Here is a 20,837-nt window from a genome sequence, read left to right as displayed (position 1 = left end):
CAGAGTGGGTTGAGGAGGTCCTTAGGGAGGTGTAACAGGTGCTGATTTTCTTAGCGGATCCTGTGGTGTTGCTGGAGGCAGCTGAGGGGTATGGATGCCAAGGCAGAGCTCACCCACACCTCCTGGGGTCTGGCTGGGTCAGTTGGAGAAGAGGAACACACTGTCCCTGCAGCTGAATGAGGCTTCTTCAGGGCCCCAAACCTGGAAATAGAGCTAAGCCTAAGACCTGCTCTGTTTTCTTGTGAAATGACCTGCTTCAGGCTATTCTAGAGTTACTCAGGAACTCCTTTGTCAAAAGCAGATGCTATGACTTCTGCACTGCTTTGGGGCACAGAGCCTGCAGGGAGGCTCCTCTCTGCAGCACAGGGGACATCTTCTTCACTTCAGCCTCTGTGGGAGAAAAGAACAAATTTATTTTGGGAACTGAGTAACAACAACAGGGAGTGAGTGAGTGAGTGGCTGTGTAGTCCTTAGTTGCTGGCTGGGGTTAAACCACGACAGTCTCTTGCCAGAAATAGTGCACCGCATTTGTCCCCTGCCTGGCTTCTTGAGAAGAGGACTTCTGCTCAGAGTCCCAGCCAACCAACACTTACCCTGCCCATAAACCCAAGGGAGGTGTTCACAGTCATGTTCCTGGCTCTGGTCAGCTCTGCTGGTCCAGGAATGAGTATACTTTTAGGTGTGGTACAAGGTCCCTGGGAAATAAGAGAGGGACACCACAGTTCTCTGGTCCTTGTATTTTGATGGGGACAGCTTGGTGTGCAAAGCAAGCACTCACCATGAGGGAGCACAAACAAGTCCTGAGAAAAACTCCTGAGACCCCAAGTTTCTTCTACCAGTGCCAAGACAGGCTGGTACTGACAGAGGACAAGCAGAGCCAATTCTGTAAGTGGCACATTCAGGTATGGGCTGTTTTCAGTGCAGACAGGGATATTTTGAACAGACTGAGAGGAACATCGGGTAGCCACAACAGCACCGAGATTCCAACTGGACATTTTAATGCAGCATAAAGATGGTAGGACAGACCAGATGCTTATAACCAGACAGACATGGGACATGGATAACTCCATTTGCCTAAGTTCATAAAATAATTTGGGATTTATTGAGAGTGATTACATTCAAAATCTTGGCAAAACTTTGAATTACAAAGCCATTTTTAAATTAATTACTAAATAAAATAACCGCAGAGCTTAGCAAAAATTATCTGGGGCATTGGCACTAGTGTCCTTCGGACACTAGTACACTGGTACTAATTGAAACATGGCAGAACTTTAACTCTTGGACTCAATTAGTAAGTTAAGCTCTTTCAAATTCTTAATTAATATTATAATTAAGAACTGTACTATTATATCTCTTCCTTTCCAAGTTTTAAGACAACAAATCAGGACATATCTACTGGCTAGCAAAGAATAATGAAATTAAACTATGTTCTTTCCTTCCAATGATGTAGTGATAAATTAAAAATTAATTTAAAAGACACACTGGTTATTTGGTAAAAAATAAAGACTTAGGCAAACACGCCTGTTTGATTTCTCTTCAGCAAGAAAGAAATAATTTCTTTATTGTTCCACAGAGAAGTAGATAAAATCCATTTACCTGTGCTTCTCCTTGACGACCCCATGGGCCTCCATCTTGGCCTTATATTCTAAATATATTCAGGCATATTTACTATTAACCTATTTTTTTTTCTTATTCTGTGGGTAGAACTACACCATGCCTGAGCTTAAGAGCTTGACTGAATTTCACAGGGAATGAAAAAACTGACAGAAAACACAGATTATTCACTGCTAAGTCTCTTCCAAATAATTTTGCAAAAGGGTTCAACATTTCTGTCACCAAATAAACACACAGAAGCCAAATATTTTGAAGTTTCGGTCACTTGGGCCTCCACTGATGTTAATGTTCCTGGAAAGTCATTTGACTAGCCCTGTTAAACTCATTATCTTCTTTGTCCCTGAATGGAGCTTCTCCATTAAATAAACAATAAACAATAATCATCACTATGGTTCTTTATATAAATCTACTAAAATGAAGTATTAAGGTATTACTCTCTTGTGTACTTTTGGGGACGTTTTGCTGGATGTATGAAGTGGAAAATCTCCTACAGAGCAGAAAATTCATCAGGGCTAAAGAAATCCTGAGGACAAATGACTGAAAATCATTTATCCTAACTGATACTTCATCATAAAATGCACTTACACCAGAAAAATAAAAACAGAAACCACTCCCCTCTTTCCAGATCAGTAGAAACTCAGGAAAAATCCTCTTCAATTTTACCTGCAGCAGGAAAAACAAGGTGCAGTACTTGCTGCCTGTATCACATGAGCAGGAATTCAAAAGTGCAGTTACCAGGGAGGCTCCAGACCGTCCACTATACAGGCACACAGCAGAGCCTGTGGTGCCCAAGTGTACATCCCATTACATAGTAGATTGAGCTGGTAGAACCTTGCCCTGCTTCCCATTTAGATCCTGGCTCTCTTTGCCCCTCCCTGTGCCAGGAAGGCTGATGCCTGCCAAGAGGAATGACCTAGAAGCTGACTCTTCAAAGCAGGAAGATGGGAAAGTCCCCAATTAAGAAAAAGTATTAAACGGAATCTAGAGTTGAAGAAAATGTTGAAGTTCCATTGAAGTCAAAATGAAAGGAATGAAGAACATTTTTAAATGCCATTAGCTTCAATAACAGCTAAATATGTGATTAAAGGTAAGTGCATACTTTTATGAATAAGAATTCTTTAATGACCCTTAAATCTACAGCTGTCTCATTGACATTATCTGGAGTGGAACCAGAAATTGTTTCCGGTAATCTGAGGCTAAATTACTTGAAAATTAAATTCTATGATGAGCATGGAACAATAGTTCATGTCAGAAATCTAAGTTCCCTTTCTTTCTGACAGTCGAAACCAAATCGAAATCTTCACCTCACACACAAAATTCTTAAGGGTTTTTATTCTTACTAAACTACTTGAAATATAAACTTTATGATGAACAAGGGACAATGATTCATCTTAGAAATTTACAGTTCCCTTTCTTCCTGTCATTCAAATTCAAACCTAAATCTTCTCCTCGCATACATAAAATACTTATGGATTTTTATTATTGCCCATCTTTATTATTTTATTTGTAGTTTTTATTTTCTTCTTAAAACTAGAAAGAAGCTATCTAAAAACTATATTTGCCCAGATCAAGACTTCATAAAACCCTCTTAAAAATTTATGGTCTCATAAAGTAGCAGTCAAACATGCTGAAGTTGCATTTTTCACAGCTTAACTGAGCAAATCTGTACAAGAAAACCTATTTCACTTTAAAACATCAGCAGCACATGCTGTCAGCTTTCATCCCACTACACGTAGGTGGTGTATCCTGCAGCGTCCCGTCCCCAGAGCAGGGCCAGTGCAGACACTGCTGTCCCACAGCATTGCTGAGCGAGCTGAGGGCCACACGTGCGGCAGGTGCCACACAGACAGTGCAGCTGCAGAGCCCTGGGGCATGTGGCAAACCTCCCCAAATCACAGGCCAAATAGCCCAGGTCCTGTCTTTATGAGCAGCCTTGGTGAACCTTTTCATAACGCCACCTTCTCATCCAACTCAGGCCTTTTAGGGGTGGTACCATTCCCTATACACTTGTTGAAAGGAAATTGCAAGGGGGGAAAACCCTGATCATATAAAAGTTGAAACTTGATATTCCATTACCATGCAGGCGTTTTATTCCCTTTGAAAATCTAAGGCAGCACTAGAATTGTATCTCTTGTCTTTTTAAATTGTCTCCTCATCTCCAAGGTTCCTTCACCTTCTGAGACACAGAGATCTGTTAATAAAAAATTGCAACAGGAGTTTCAATTAATTGAGTGTTTTGGTTTTTGGTTTTTTTCCCAATAAAGTAGGGAAAACCCAAATAATATTTATGCATTTACTATTTCTTGCCTTCTTCCTTGTACTCCACTTCTAAATTTTTTTACATTGCACTCTGAAGAAGAGAGGAAAAAGAGCTGGACTTCAGAATGAGAGGTCTTTATATGTTTGCTCTTTCTAATCTGAGAAGTGCGATGGTTTTATTATTTTTATGGAAAATATTTCTTTTTTTCCTGAAATATTTCTTATATTCTATAGCTTTCTATTCCAAGAGTTGTACACGTCTATACTGTGGAAGTTTGACTTGGTTGTTGCCTGACAGTATTGTCCTAGCAGTTCTTCCCTTCAACACAAGATGTCAGGTTTTCAGCCCAAACATCTCTAAGCAAGTAAAAAATGTTCTTGGCATTGGATAAATTCCAGTCTCACTGGAAAGAAGAAAATCACTTTAAAAAAAAAAAAAAAAAAAAAAAAAAAAAAAACCACCGCAGTGGTTGCACAGTCTCTTTGACTGGTATGACAAGATCATTCGTTCTTTGTGTTTCTAAATTAGCGCCATGCTGGAGATGCCAGACTAGGAAATTGGATCTCACACTCCATGTCCTGAGACTGACAAAAGGCAAAACATAGCACCATCATTTGATCTTGGTAAATTTTATTTGATCACTGAAGGCCTACTGTGTCTCTTCTATGTCCTTCTGAAAGATGGGAGACAGACCAAAATAAGTAGGCAGAATTATGGAATAAAACATAAAAATCTTTCTGTTTAGAAAAACTCCTATCTGAAATAAGATTTTTTTTTAAATAGTCTGTTGTACAAAAGGTGGTTCTGAGGCATGAAGTGGCGGACCTTTGGATCTGGACCCACATGTTTCCAAAGCTTAAAGCTTTTTATGGACAGCACTGTGGTTCAAAACTAATGCTACCATGGGAAAAGTGTTTTTGTACTTAATCTCTGAACAGACCCAGCACACACACATTACCTGGCTGCCAGCTGAAGGCATGGTTAGCCCTTAAAGGAGCATGTTCCTGGTCTGAAATGTAAGAATGACACACACATCCATCATGTTCTCTTAACAATCACTCTTTAGCTTTTAGTGTCTCATGCATTCAATAAAATTGCTCTCTTGCATAAGCTCCGTGTTGATTTTACTCCAGGTTCTACGTTCATGAAAGGTTTCTTTTCTAGTCAACTGATGCATTTCACTGTTTTTTTGATTACATATCTCAAAGTTGGTAGGAAAGTGAATTTAGCTTTGGTGAATTTAGCCTAAATGAAGGAAAGCTCTCACACCAAGTTTTCATATATAATGTTTATAATAAAATCTGGAAAATATTAACTATAGAATTCCATATGTACTAAATGCATTTTAAAATAAAAACCTTTAATGTTTAATTTCTTCTAGGATACAGCCAAAGCTATTTGAATGCTTTAGGATTTGAAATTACAATATCTTCCTGTATGTAATAAAGGGTTTTTTCCCCCTAACCCAGAAGAGATCAGAATGAAAGCACTTAACGTGGTCCCTCACTTCGTGTAGAGCTTCAGAGATGATTAGTGGAGGAACAATAAAAATACAAGTACTAAAAACAAAATCTGCAAAGCAAAAATCCATAGCAGATAAAACCACAATCATTTAATATATGGCAAAATATCAGGCAGGAGAATAATGTCTGGGAAACATCCATGTATAAAAATGGAGAAAACAAACTGAGAAACAAAGAGATCTGCGCTGATAAAGTCACAGAAGTGGCTTTTCAGGAAGCAAACCTGTAGAGGAGTGGAGGCAGGACCTTAAAAAAAAAAAAAAAAAAAAAAAAAAAAAAAAAAAAAAAGCAGAACTGGTAACCTACTTGTTTCCCCTCCTGAATTCTCTGCAACAGGATATCCTCATCACATCATGTGAAGCCATGTAAATATGCCCCCTTTGGCTACGTGACAGGAATCATTTCCTCCACCCTGCTCACAGGGAAGGAAAGCAAAAAAGAAAGGTCAGGATCTTGGGGATTTGTATTAGCAGATAGCACTTAGTCAGGAAAAGGATAAAGATTACAGGGGAAGTGGTGCTATTCATCTGTAATCCTTTTCTGTCACACATACCTTATATATTATTAATAAAAAATATGTAGAAAAAATTAAGATTTACTATTCTTTACTTTCAATTTCTCATTGGTACTTAATGAAGGTATAAAGATTTCAAAATGTCCTAGAAGAAACTCACAAGCTGAAATTTTGCTAGTATCCATGAATGTGAAAGTAAAAATTTTTCACCACTATAACTCCCTGGGGAAAAAAAACCAAACCAAACCAAAACAAAAAAATTGTACTGCAAGTGAAATTATTAACCAGGAAAAGGCTTCCTTAATGGTCTGTTTGCAGGAATTTCTGTGATTGTTCCCAGTAAGACTTCTGTGTGTTCCAGTGCTCCAGCAGAGCTGGGACCCTAATTTATGCTTAACACAGCTGCACAAAAAAAGCCCCGACTCCTGCAGCACCACTGTGCCTAAACACTCAGGTGACAATGAACTGCTGCTTTTACCAGCTCTGATAAATGTGCAGGAGTATCGTTGTTAACAAACAGATTCATAAAAAAAAATAAAAAAGTACTTTTCTAGTAAATTTTAGTCTCATTTTCTACTTATTCAATATATACAGAGTACACTTGATATATCTTTGATGGAAAGATAATTTCTAGAAAAGTATCTATTTTTGAAGAGTTTAGGCCTTACAAAATCTGTTGCAAACTAGATTTGTATGTTGAAACACAATAGTTTATTTTTTATCATATTAAGACATTTTATTGAAACAAGACTAACAGAGTCTAGTTAAACTCCTTTGTAACACTGTACTGTTTTGTTTTTTTTTTTTACTGTTACACACTAGGTTTTAGTCACTCTATATATTTTCTCCCTGCTCATGAAATTATTGAGCAATGCCAGGACTCACACAAATCCCCATTGAACTCGACCGGAAAGAGGTCCACCTGATAATCCTTCCATAATGATAGTTACTTCTTGAATTAATTTACCAGTGTTTTAATCTATTTTATGTGTATACTACTTCTGTTGCAATGGAATGTATTTTAAACAAGAATATTAGGCAACATTAAGATAAATGCTTTACCCATTTTTCAATATTTGCATACTTAGTTAATTTTAGACATTTTAGACCAATTTATTGTATTGTTGATGTGACTAAATAAGCTGAGAAGAGGCTATCTTAGAATTATATTATGTTAACATACACTGCTAACTGATTTATTTATATAAACATATCTTGTTTTGGATATTTTTTTCATTGGCATTGGTGAAAGTTAAACCGGTTTACCTTCACTAGCTCTGAATTGCATCATTTTAATTTCACTGATCTAAAATCATGCTGTTAGTGCTGTGCTCAGATCAATTCTTAGCTGAAATATTCAATTTACTTTACAGTTGTGTCCCAAAGGAACCACAGATAAATGTTTTCACTGGAAAATAAGAAGTACTCAATAAATGCACTTCATTAGTATCCTCAGAATAAAGCAACCCCAAAGCTATTTTACATATTAATTGCTTAACCAGTAGTCTTCTAGCATTAGACTGTTTCACCTGCCAAAAAGTTTACAGGCAACAAAAACTTAAAAGACAAATCTGATTGCAACTACACTGTTGCCCTCCTCTTTATTTTTATGCTCTCTCTTACAAGCAGCTCAAATCACTCCAAGTAGCAGGTGAGATCACACTAAATCAAGCAATCATAATAATTAGATCAGATACTTTCTGAAAGAACACTGTTGCAATTATATTTACTGTTTCTTTATAAAATATGCCACTGTTCATATAAAAGTGAAACTTATGACTGGCACTGAAAAACATGATGGTGATATTTTTCTCCATTAATGTACTTCGTTTGTATGAGGTTTAAAGTGAAATCAATGCTTTTTGTAACTTGGTGCTCCACAGTTGCATCAAGTAAGTTAGGCTTGGTTCCTGTCCTCACAAACAGAGACTCATGTAACAAGAACCCATCACACCAGTTGATTTCCCAGCAGACAGCCACGTGAGTGCCTCCTTGGGAAGGCTCCTGTGATAGCTTGGCATTTCTAACCTTTTTTTTTTTTTCTTTAATGTTGCTGATAAGAATACCAGAACCACAAAACTACGTGCAAAGCTTTCACCACAGCTTTGGCTTGCCAGCAGTCTCAGATTCCACTCTGACAGCCTAAGGATTTTGTTTTCTGCCCAGACAGTACCTACAAATGTTACATTTTTCCCCCCAAGTCATGCTTCCCTAGGATAAGAAGTCTACTGATACCCTTTTATTACACCACGGATTGTTCTGACATTTCCATCCACGACTTAATCTGCAAACCACACAGTTTGTTGTTAGGGCATGATGTACTAACATTGTGTTGTTAGGGCATGATGTACCAACATTGTGTCTAAAATGGCTACTAAGAAACAACTTCTGAAGGGAGAAGACAAAGCATTTTTCACCTATATATATATCAGGTTACTAGCTGAACTTCTTTTCTAAAACAGCTTTCCATTGCAGTTTATAGATTGTTCTAGCTGGCCGGCACTTTCTGATTAGCATCATTTGGGCCTGTTTTAAAACAAGACATAATAGATAAGAGAATATAGGAAAAGACACTTCTAGGAACAGTTTTTTTCAAGGCTGCTGAGTATTACCTGCAAAAAGATCCAAGACATTGTGTGTAGGCTCATTACTCATGTATGTACAGGAGTGTGGTTTTCAGCTATATACAGCAGTTCCTAAGGTAAAATACATGCCATTTACCAATAACTTCTTTTTCAATGTATGCAATGAGAATCAACCTTTAGATTAAGTGTGGAAGAGCAAAGAATGCTCCATGAAAACAAACAGCCCATGGCAAAAACATTGAAATTACCTTTCACGGAAATCATTTAACTGATTCCCTGTTAATTGCTGTGTCTCAGGAGCCCTTCAGAAAAGACACAGCTCGTGACATTGTTGAGTCACATACTGGATCTGTGTAGCAGCAAGTTCAGTATTAAGTTTTGTTAAGGCAATTTGCTGTCTTGCCTGTTTCCATTTTTGATGCTTCTCAATCCCCACTGCAGTCAAGCTATCTATAGAATAATCAATTGAGCGTATAATCAATATATCACCACTTTAATTTTGCAGAGTCATAATTCCAATTCCTTTTTCCCATCCAGCTGAGAAGATTTTCTTATTGTGGCACCTCCACAGTGAAGCCAGCTTTACAGGCTGGAAAGCACAGGGACTTGCAAATTGGGGACAGAGCCATAAAATGAACCCGTATTTTGACCTGTGATGCTATGAAACCAGCATCATCTCACTATGCAGAATGACTTAGTGAGTGTAGTCAGACATTACTTCTTGTGGCAGTAACAAAAATGAATTTGCAGAGAGAATTTACAGTATTTTCATCCTGCTAGTGAATTAGGTTTTATTCCAGCCTTTCTTTCCTTGGTGTAATTGTCATGCATACCCTACTAAGTACCTTCTTTGGTATACTAGGTAAAATCCCACTGGAAATCTGGACACATGGCATGAGCAAGGGAAAATGTTTAGATCCCTGCATTCTTACACAAAGAGAGCATGAGGATGAAGGTGGGATAAGTTCCTGGTGTTAGCTTATGCAAACAAAACCCTCACAGGGCACACAGTGCTATTCAGTAATGACTACAGCCCAGCAGAAAAATTCTTGTGAATGTAGTGTTCCACAGTCAGATGAATTAAAAATAGAGAGAAGTATCTGAACATATGTAATTTTACTTTTAACTACAAAATGGGCTATTAATGAGCTAATTTCACATGGCAGTCTGGATGACGAAATGACTGTGTTTTGTCTGTGATACAGACATACCTCGAGCATCAGCCAAGCCCAGGGGATTCACTGGGTCACACAGTGCTGCAGCTGCTAACACTCCTTGTCACACATAGCTTACAGTCTAAATAATGGAGACAGGCAAAGGGTAAAAGGGGAAACAGAGATATAGGAGTACCTCATCCAAAGTCACACGGCTGGTCAGTAACAGAGCTGAGATCAGAAAAGGGGCCCCTCAGGTCCCCGCTCCAGTGCCTTCACTGCCCATCCCTGCTTGGCTGGCGAAAGCAGCTCCACTTGTTACAGCAGCTTCCTGTGCAGACTTGGTAAGTCTCCATGGAGTCACAAAGCGTGTAATGAGAGTCTCTGCTGATAACAGGGGGGGCGGTTGTTGAATTACAGAGATGAACTTAAGGAAGTCTTCAACAGCATTCTGAAATTTGGCTTTAAGAAGCAAAGCAGCATAATTTAAAAACAGCTAATTTGACTAGCTCTATGTATCCCCAATGTCTGATCAGGTTAATTACTTAATTTCACTTTTTTCTGAAATCCTTTTAAATTATTTGCATTGCAAAAAGCCCCTCTAGTACAATATGAGAAAAGCACAATTTGATAATCCAGTAATAAGGGTAGACAATTGTTTTAATAAATGTTCAACTGCTTTTCAGGCCTGAAGCTAAGAAGGAAAAGATAGCAATTTGCACATCAGAGAATGACTCACAATATTTTCAAAAACGTAGCTGCTAAGTCTTTATTTTACAAAACATTCTATTTGTGTGTCATTCTGCATAGTTAATTAAAGCAATAATAGCTATAAAATACACTTGCCCTTTAGCAGAATTTACTTTTACTGTGGTGTTGTCAGGTAATCCTGTGGCCAACTATTACTACAAAGCTAAATTCAAATAAATATTAATAATTTTAAAAATGCAGTAATGAAGGATTTTTTTCTCTGGGAGTGTCTTAAAATGCTTGATGTAATTTAGAATGATTTCATGGCTGTACTGCTGCTGATGGTGGTAAATAACTCTCGCTTCCCCAAAATGACTGCATTGCACCCAGGCCGTGCATCAAGGCATTTCATTCCAGATTAATGTTGATAAAAGATTTGGGTGTTGCCTGTTGTTAAGGAAAAAGATGGTGATTGTGGGATACATGAAGTGTAGCTTGACTCCGGTGTGGTTTTGGGACTAACAGTAAATAAATTCATCTGGTGAAGGAAGCCATGGTTTTGAGATTCCCAGCTCAGTTTCAACCTCAAGAACTTAAAAATATATACTCCTGTTCTACAAAAAGTAAGTTTCCTGCTTCACTCAAGTGGTTATTTGCATTTGTCGAAGATGAAAGTGATTCCTGATTTATGAACCCAGGTGACATAAGGGACAACAATGTGGTAAAAAATCTAGGAAGAATAAAAGATTTGAGTGATGAGGAGGGGGAAGTAATTTCCATCAGTTTAGGTTCCTGGTTGGTCTAGCCCTAAGTGGGAAACTGGATTCATCAATATCCAGAACATAAAGACAGGCATGAGTCTCTCTACAAAGCTGTAGGCTAAATACAGATCTTTGTGACAATTTTAGGAAGTGAAGATGTGATAGGGAAAAGGATAAACATATTAAAAAAATTAGTGATGCAAGCAGAAAAACAAGAAAATAAAAACACTTATGCAAGAGTTTAAAAAGGACTTTGAAGAAGTGTGTAGAATAAATAATTACAAAACAAGAGAAGCAATTAAGGAGGATGCATCAAGGTTCTAAGTGCCCTTTAAAATACAACTTGAGACATTGATAAGATCTGTTTGGAACGACCCATAAATTCTGGAAAAGTATTTTCTCTCCTCAGGTAGCAAGCACATAGGAAGTACAAAGGGTTTGATCTGTTTAAGCAATGTGTAAGATACACAGTTACATTTTGAAGGTTGTTTCCATTGTGCTAGATAAAAATAATGGCACAGACTGTTTTCAAAATAAATACTGTAACAATTAAACTAGGCACAGAGTCATTCTTCCTGATGTAATTAGGATGCTCATAAGAAATTATTCTAGTGCATGCCTTCTACTAACCTACACTTTCTGTAAAACGTATGTGAATCTTCCACCTCACAAGATGAACAGAAGCCAAAGAATCCCCCTTAAAAAGTAAGTTAGGACCCAATGACCCAGTACCATACTGCCAGTTACTTAGTTACTACGTAGAAAAAAGGTTTCATATCTCCTCAGAGGCTACCAGCATAAACCCAGAAGAATGGAAGTTAATTACCTATTATAAAAATATTAATTATTTTTAGTAAAAGTAATTTTCAAGAAGTCTCAGGAATTACAGCCCTAGGAAATTAAGTCCTCCTTTCATACACACAGATAGATACATGACACAAACAGCATGGACTGCTTTAGCTCTGCTGTATTGCTGAAAGTATCTAATCAGTTTTGTAATTAATTATAGAACTGCTTTTGTGACTGTGTGTAGTAATGAGTTCTGCAGTTTTCCTGTATGCTGCATAGCCCAGTACTTTCTATTGCTGAAGTTTCACGGGAGTTTATGCTCTTCTATTAAAGGAAAGGAAGGAAGGTAGGAAAGAAAGAACTGAAAGAAAACAAGGATGGAGATTCTCAGTCAATACTCTGGAAAATTTTACAAATTTGGACAAATGTAATTAATTGATGCAACAGCCATCACATGTTCTTTGTTCAGTGTGAATAATTAATAACAATAATAATAAAACCCCCAAAACAATCCCAAATTCAGGCATTACAAGAACAGTGACAGTCAATTACATTTATTGTTTGAAAATACAAGTGTCTACCCTGGTTCTAAGCTGTGGAATTTTAAAATCAGGCATGAGTAAAAGGACCAGCTATAAACACACCTATTCAAACCAAATTGTCCAATTTTTTCAAGAGAGAAGAAAAGTCTAATGGAATTTTCTGCATTCCCAAAGATAAGCAAATCCAGGTTCTAGTGGACAACATTGGATAGAGCTTTCCAAAACCGGGGAATCTCTCACAGATAATTAATGCCCTGCCAGCTGCTTCTTCATACTTCATTTGCAGAGTTCAAATGTGTGAATCTCTGTGGAGTTTGACTTGGCAGTACATCACAGGGAGAGAAGTGATTTTTCAAGCAACTAGGCTCAGTTCTACACAACTGTGCTCAAACATAATGAAGTTCTTGTAAACCAAACAGTTTGGTGATAAAAAGGTTTATGTCTGTAGGATAATTTATTTTTGTCTGTTATTTTATGCAAATCCAGCAGTGCTGCTATCTTTTAAGTATCTTCCATGAGGCTAGACATGCTCTACAGAGAGTGTAAAATGTGTGGATCTAAAATCACATTTTGAACCAAGGTTTTAGCATCAGACTCGTTCTGGATGCAAATCTGACATGTGGTTTCTCAAAACCTGGGCAACAGCCAGCCTAAGACATACCATGCAGCCTGTCAGTCAGCAGCAGCACAGCCTCTTTGGGATCCACACGTTCACCCCTGTACGGACTCCTGCTTTGTGCACCCAGGCACCCACCAGCACTGCATGGAGCAACAGAGCCAGTGCCTCTCGCTGACAGCTCCTTCTCTCATCAGCTCTCTTGCAGAATAAGCAAGGGCCATGCAACACAAAGTCCTATTTTGTCAGACTGCTGGGGGCTGGTGGGAGGCTAGGGTGGTCTTTTTATGAAAATTCTCCCTTAATGTCATTCAAATATGAGTCTGTATAAAGGCACAGTGGGAAAGGTGATCAGTACATACTAGTAGGTCACGTTATCCTTACCTCAAGCCTATATTTTTTCTATATTTCATACTTTTTCAATATGCCTGAGAGAATATATACAGAATATGGCAAAGATTTGTTGCAAAGACTTGGTTGATATGATTGTCAAAGAGTGGGAGAGTCTCCTTGGGGGCTGCTCACCAGGCAGGGCCAGGGCCAACCCTACCATCCCAGATAGAATGGGGGACCCTGGGAGCATCTGGGCTGGCACATCTGCTCACAATTCACAGCCAGGACCAGCAGGATCCATGGCTGGGCACAGGCAACTGAACTACCCGTCCTTAGACCACAGGCTGGTAGGGCACAGGCAATTCTGTAACTCCTATTTGCTTCATGCTTCCCCTCAGCTAAGTATGACCATCACTGCCGTCCTGAATTCCTGGAGGACCCTTTTCCCTTGCTGTGCTTTAGCGCATACATTTCCGAACTAACAGTAGAGCAACATTCTGGTTCTTGCAATGATGCTATCTTTCTAGTTTTCACTTTAAGTTCCAAGTTCTTAAGTGGTAGGCCTGTAGGAAATCCTAATGTTTATTCAATCATTAGAAGTTTTACACTTCCTATTTTCAAAGTAAGCTTTGGGATCATAATCCCTAAAGGCTCAAATAAGAAAAGTTATACATATGGTTAAAAAAAAATAATTCCTCTACATTGTTTCCCTGGAGGGCTAACTAGAGTCTGACGTTGCACAAATTCATACCCACTGACTTTCACATCTAATTGGGTCTGCAAGAAATAGAGCATTTTCAAGGTGAAGAGACGCCCAAGCCAGCAGCTGTTGCCGGTTGCTAAAGAGCCTGCGGAGCCTCCATTGCCAGACTTCAGCAGGACAGGGCAGGCTCCCTGTGCGGCTTTCTGGGAGGCTCAGCTCCTTACCAGAGTGCACATACACTTCAACGCCACACGGGAACCTCCAAAGCTGGACTGGCTGCATACAGTGTCCTGATGCCCTGTACTCTGGGCCACTGCAGCTGAGCAGCTGTGCCGCTGAGCTCCAACACAGAGCCAGGCAAACGCATGGAGCTGCTCCCTGCATGAGCTTGAGACCACGAGCTCACTGCGGTTGAGGGTACGACATGCAGACAGCCACGATGTCCCTCACTGTCATCTCCCCACTTGCAGACCTCCTCCTGTCACTCTAGTTAAGCCCAACACCCTGTCGTCCCAAGCAGAGCAACCTCTGAGTAACACGAAGTTCAGGATGGAAACTGCACAATCCATTTTAAGGTACTCAGTTGCTGCAGCATCAGTTCCGTGACATCTTCCCTACGTGATTATGTAAATGCTGACGTCAAGGCCTGGAGATATCTTCAAGCAGAGCATCGGCATACTGGCCAACTCCTGGAACAGAATGTGCATACATCACCCTAACCCCCTTGAGTACCTGAAGAAGCAAGTACCGTTTTGGACCTGTGCGGATACTCCTGTTGTTAATAGTTTCAATCATTTTTGTGAATGTCACTTTATTGCCTTGATGTTAGTGCGTGGCTCTCACGGTGGAGTCGATGATGCTCACTACAATTTTTTTTTTTTTGCTTCGGGGATGATTTTTAATCGGATGCTCACAATTCACTCAGAGGACGTTACTCTGCGGCCGGGCCGCAGGTACCAGCACAAGGCGAAGGGAACCTGGGGCGCGGGACAACGCCTCGCTTCGCCGGTGCCGGGCGCCGGCGCGCGGGCAGCCACGCCGTGTTTACGGCTGAATGAGGGGCGCAGCCGAGCAGCTGCGTCAGCGCGGGCGGGGGTGAGCCGGGGCGGGCGCGCCCGGCGGGGCGGCCGCCGCGGGCGGGGGGCGGTGACGCGCGGGGCGGGCCGGGGCGGCTGCGGGGCGCGGCCGGGCGCGCTGCCCCGCAGCACTAGGGGAGGCTGCCCGCGTCCTCCCCGGCATGGGGGTCGGGCTCGGGCCGGCAGCCCGCGGGCGGCGCTGACCGGAGCGACACCCGCCGCTGCCGCCGCTCCCTCCCTCGCGCCCGCAGCCCCTCGGCGGGGAGGCCGGGCGGCGGCGGCCGGCGCCCGCCGGCGGGTGGACGGGCGGCGCGGGGTTCGGCGCAGCGGGGCTCGGGACCCGGAAGCAGAAGCGGGGCCGGGAGGCGGCTGGATGGGAAGGAGCGGCGGCGGGCGGCGATGGGGGAGCAGCAGAGCTCGCTGAACGCCCCGCGGGCGGCCGCCGCGCCGCCGAGCCCGGCCGGGGGCCCGCGGGAGCCCGGCCCGGACGAGCCGCCTTCGCCGCGAGAGGCGGTCCCGGGCGGCGGGGCGGCCGGGTCGGGGCGAGGCGGGGAGCTGCCGCCGGCCGCCGCCGGCCCCGAGCGGCGAGGGGCCGAAGAGGAGGCGGAGGCGGCGGCCGGGCCGGAGCAGCCGCCGGGCTCGGGGGAGCCCGCGGCCCCGGCGGAGGAGGGGCCGGAGGGAGGCAGCGGCCGCCGCCGCCCCCCCCGGCGGCACGTGTACTGCACCGTCTACTGCGTGGAGAACGACCGGCCGGCGGCGGCCCCCGGCTCCCCCCGCGGCGGCCCGGGCGCGGGGCAGCCCCTGGCGCGGCGCGGGGTGGTGTCGGGCGACGACCCTCTGTCGTCCGGCGGCAGCATCGAGGTGGTGGACTTGTACCTGCTGCCCGAGCCCTTCTCCGGGCTGATCGCGGGCGAGTTCGGGCCGCTGCTGGTGCTGAGCTGCCGCGTGTGCCTGGAGGAGAAGCCCATCAAGCCCCTGTCCTGCTGCAAGAAGGCGGTGTGCGAGGAGTGCCTCCGGCGGTACCTCAGCTCCCAGGTACTTCCTAGCGGGCGCCGCCGGGATGTGCTGGGGGGGGCTGGGGCCGTATGCTCGGCAGCCCGGCGGGCTGAGCGCTGCCCCGGGGCCGGCGAGCCGGGCTGGGCCATGGGGTGCCGAGCGGGAGGGAGCCTTTCCCGTCCCGTACGGAACGCGTTCGGCCATCACCTGCGTGCGAGCTGCGGGTTCAGCGACCGCTCGTTCCCGAAGCACTGCTCTGCGCCTTCTTGCGCAGCTGGTCGGGCTGGTCACTAGTGCGTTTTCAGGCTCTTCCCTTCTTTACAAGGATTTTCGCTTTGGTATCTCAGATTCTTGCTGTTACCTGACCGGCGGCACCAGCTTTGTTTCAAGAGGAGGCCAAGTAGTGATAAGGAGCAGAGTTCCGGAGCATTGGCAGCCGCCTCCGAAGCGGCTCCTGGAGCCGGGGATTTTGCCCGCTGCCGCTTGGGCTTGCTGATGTTCGGGCCCTTGGTGCAGCTGCTCGGCCTGCTCCTCACAGGACACATCGCGTTCGGTGTTATGCCAGTTATGCAAGATTAAAATAGCGTGTATGTGACTATCGGTGAACAATTGCAGTTAACAACAGCAAACAATAACTTCTTTGGAGGAAAAAATTTGAAAACACCACTTTTCCATCCTGGGCAGACAACTGCTCATTCTGGGCAGAAAGCTGGCATAGAGGGTGCTTACAAGCTCATCATTGTTCTGTCAGTCAGAACTGCTGTTTCAAACCGAAATCAGCCGCTTGATAACTAACCTCTGTCTTAGCTAATATTTTCAGGAGTTAGTTTAGCACCACAGAGTATTTGTGTTTCTGCTGCTAGCGTAGTCATACCCTAAACATGAACAATGGGAGAAGTATGGTGTATGTTGGAAAAACAAAGCAACTAAACCCTTTGCTTACCACCTTTGTGCTTTTATTCCGCAGAAGCTTTTAGGATGTGCTTGGTGGAGATGTGCTGGTTTGGTGGTGGAATGAAATTTTACACCTGTTGGGGCTTGGTGCTGTGCTGGGGCGGTTTGTGCTTCTGCTGAGCTGTGTGTGTAGGGAAGGAATGGATGATTGCAGCTACCCCTGCACTCTATAAATAGTTGACAGGCCTCTTCTGACCAGAGTACATTTCACTGCTTGGAAATAGCACGTGCTACCAGAAGTCTAGTACTTGCTCCTCTCTGGGCCCTGCTAGCTTATGTAGCATTTGCTGGTGCTGGTTGCATTTGTTCTGGCTAATAGTAAACTCAATAGCATTTTTTATGATATAGTTTGGATATATTTAGATAACAGTGAAAGGCTTAACTTGGGAGCTGATGGATTGGATGGTCAGAGTTATGTTTTGTGTGTTTCCTGTAGCACTGAAACTCAGGAACACTTAATGATCCTTCTTGAGACTTCGTGCACAGAGACCAGAATGATTTGATTTGTAGATAAGTGGTAGACTGGAAATTCTGACTCAGTTTTTATATTATATTGTCAGTGCACATTTGTGCCACTTTGATATCTTCCACGAAGGTCATATGTCAGAATATTGACTTTTATTTAAGCTGGAAATTGACAAGTGTTGTGATGTCTGGGTGATCTTCCCCGTGTTCTGCAGGTGTTTGCAATTTACAGTGATGTAATGGAAGTTACACGATCTGGTATCTAAAGCCATATTGAAGAACTCTTCTGCCTGGCTTAGGCTGGACTCTTGGTGAAGGCAGCAGTAGCTTGGTGGCTGAAATAGCTGGCTGGCCTAAGGAAGTAAATATATGCTCTATGCAGTGGGTTTAGCATTGGCCAGGTGTTGAATGTGTATGCAGGGATGCCCTTCAAGGAAGCCACTACTATTGCTAAGCACCTGCAAAGCTGATCCCAGCAGCTGTTGAAAAGTACCCATGTGGCACATAGCCACATGGATACTTCCTCCTGTACATTAAACGTAGGGCAGGAATACTGATCTTGAGGAGTGAGATTCACAGAGCACTTCTGTGGACATGTTGTTACTGATACTTGTATGACCAGGCAGAATTTTAGTTGCTTGATAAATATTTTAGGGAAAAATGAAACAAAATACAACAAATAACAGTCCAATGTGTTCTTCCCTTATCTTCCTTTTTGAAAAGGACAAGAAAGTGATATTTCTTCAAGAAGAAAAAGTGATCTGTCTTTCCTTTGTGCTGTGGAAGGACTCTGTGAGTCATCCTGGGGAGAGAGAAAGGCATGTCCGTGTCAGTTATATTAGGAAAATTTCTGGGAAGAATGAGTGAAAAGCCAGCATAGGTTAGAAATCAAGTTACCTTTCATCTTTGAGACTTTGCAGTTTTTGTAGGAAATGAAAGAGAAAACTTATGAGCAGCTCAGAAGGAATAAATGCTGAAAAAACTGGTTTTGTTTGAAAATTTTAGAAGCTCTTACTTTTGGATATGATCAGCCTGATTTAAGAATGTACCTGAAATTAAAAAACAATTTGAAAACAAAACCCCAAGCAGTATTATGCATAGTTTACATCTGGTTTTCTTGTCAGAGAAATAGTAATCTCTTCCCTGACTACATCTCTGGAGGAGTGGTCTCTCATGCTGAAAATTTGGAATATGTTGGCAGAAGTATAGCACTTAAAATAATTCATGTTGCCTTTGATGTCTGTGTGTGTTCCCTCACTGAAGAAAGCTGTATTCTTCACAATGGCTTCATTGTGATTCCTGAAATTACATTTAATGGAGTAGCAAAGTAAAAACTCTGTTAATGCATCCTGCTTTCTTCTATGGAAAGATACAAGAGCATCAGAACTTCGGCCTTCGAGCCCTTTATAGATGAGAAAATCAACTGAAGTTTTAGGCATTTGTAAAAGGAATGTCAGATGAAAATACTCCAGCTGCAGAGATTTTGCTCATCACGTTACCAGCATGCTGGAAAATGAGGGTGACATCTGAAAGTCCTTAGAGGTCAAGTCCAGTCTTTCTTATCACTGGCACCTTGCTGCATAATCCCTTTCAAAGATTTAGTAGCTAGAGCAGAAGCTTAGCAGTCAAGCCTGGAATGTGCAGGCTGATCTGGAGCCTGACTTTGGGAAATTGTGTGACTTGACTTCTGCCTCAAGGTAGCTATTCTGTCTCACATCCTGATAGTCACGGAACTCTCAGGGCTCTCCAGGGTCTGACTATCACCAGTTGATCTACCATTAACGAAAGAATTCTGTGGCTATTTGTTTGGACTCAAAGAAATTGATGAAATGGTAATTGATAGGTATAGGTGATGGGTTTTCATGAAAGAGGTTGTGGCTTTTACAACTCAGGATGTGGTGTGGTGGCTTTCACAGCTCAGGGTCTAGTGTGGATCCCACAGAGCCTGAGTCAGGTCCCAGCAAGCCCTGTCTCCAGGAACTGATGCAGCCCCAGAGCTGCTGTTTGTTATGCTTAATGGGTGAGGTTGAAGTCTCCCTCCACAGACTCTCATGTCTGTGTTGAGTGAGGTTGGGATCAAAAACGTGGAAGAACCAATTCCCGTTCAGCTGGGAGCTGTGGATTTCTGCATTCTGTCAACCCAACATAGTAGCTTGGGACCGGGAAGCAAGAACCAGGACACTTAATCTCACAGGTGTAATATTACATCCGTATCTCCTTCACCTCCTTAATTTCCTGTCTTTCTCTCCATTAAACATGGCACCAAAGCCAGGTTATTTCAGAAACTGTGCATGCTGAGGTTTGCTAAAAAAGTGATTCACTTCCTAACTGTTCTGGGCTGCTTGTATTTTTACATCAGAGGGAGCATTTCACTTTTCCTATAAAATGGCTGCAAAAGTTTTATAGAAACCTCAGTGTCTGCTTTTTCTACATGCAAACGGGGAAACTTGATAATCCAGTTTTGATCCTGTGCTCATTAGTGATGCTTTATTTTGTAAATCTTGTAACTCTGTTGGAATAGTCATTCTTTTACTATAAGACTTTGGGCTAGTTAAACACCATACTCTGTTCTTCATCAGATTTTATGGTGCTTTAATTATAGGAACTCTAATGAGATTAGTAGCCATGAGTAAATCAGAAGGAATGATGGGGGATGGGGAGAGACTGCATCTGACAGTGTTTTGTGCATGGTTAGTTTTGGTGAGACGAGAATCCTGCTTGCTTCTGAGCGTGAAATGTGGAGATCATTCTCCCTCTGCTCAGGACCTCAGTCTTTCTCTCTGTGTTGCCTGAGATCTTACTTTTGACCCCTTTTTTTCTGTGCATAATTTCTGTCTGAAAGAGCTGGAGCAAAAAAAGCCGATGACTGTTACAGTCAGGATTTTTGTGGGGAATGTGATTATAAAGCTGCATAATGAAGAGGAAAATTCACAAGCAGTCTGTATCACATAAAGCTAGTACTGGCTTGGAGCTGGAGGGCCTTGACACCTGTGTCTCGTCAGGTGTCTGATGGTATCATATAAATGATACATCTTCAAAGCTGTAGTCTGCTGATGAAAACCAGCCAGCAGAAATGTAGGCACCAAGTGCTGAATCATCTGATGGTTAATGAGCTGCTTGTGCCCTGAGTCAAACCAGAGCTCAGAAAGGCCACTGTCATTCAGTGCAGAAGCAGCTCTGTGTTTGCAAGGGTAATTAATCTAAAACCTTGCTCCAACACCAGCTACCGAGTTTCTGGGATGGCTGCAAACTGCCTACCTGG

At 42.6% G+C, this 20,837-nt stretch overlaps 1 protein-coding gene across 2 annotated transcripts in view; it reads left to right on the top strand.

Moving 5' to 3' along the window:
* The first annotated feature begins 15,494 nt into the window (after nt 1-15,494).
* RNF217 (ring finger protein 217) overlaps nt 15,495-20,837 on the top strand; it is a 60,273-nt gene continuing 54,930 nt past the window's right edge. Inside the window, exon 1 of one of the 2 annotated variants that reach the window (XM_066179265.1) lies at nt 15,495-16,195. In XM_066179265.1, coding sequence (XP_066035362.1) covers nt 15,560-16,195 — 636 coding nt within the window. In that variant the 5' untranslated portion in view covers nt 15,495-15,559. The remainder of the gene's footprint in view (nt 16,196-20,837) is intronic. The other variant, XM_066179264.1, reaches the window with a different exon arrangement.

Source organism: Chamaea fasciata, unplaced genomic scaffold (genome assembly GCF_029207755.1).
Source record: "Chamaea fasciata isolate MVZ Bird 193981 ecotype frontalis unplaced genomic scaffold, bChaFas1.0.hap1 SCAF_3, whole genome shotgun sequence".
In the NCBI taxonomy this organism is placed as follows: Eukaryota; Metazoa; Chordata; class Aves; order Passeriformes; family Sylviidae; genus Chamaea; species Chamaea fasciata.
This window is presented reverse-complemented; position numbering and strand designations above follow the sequence as displayed.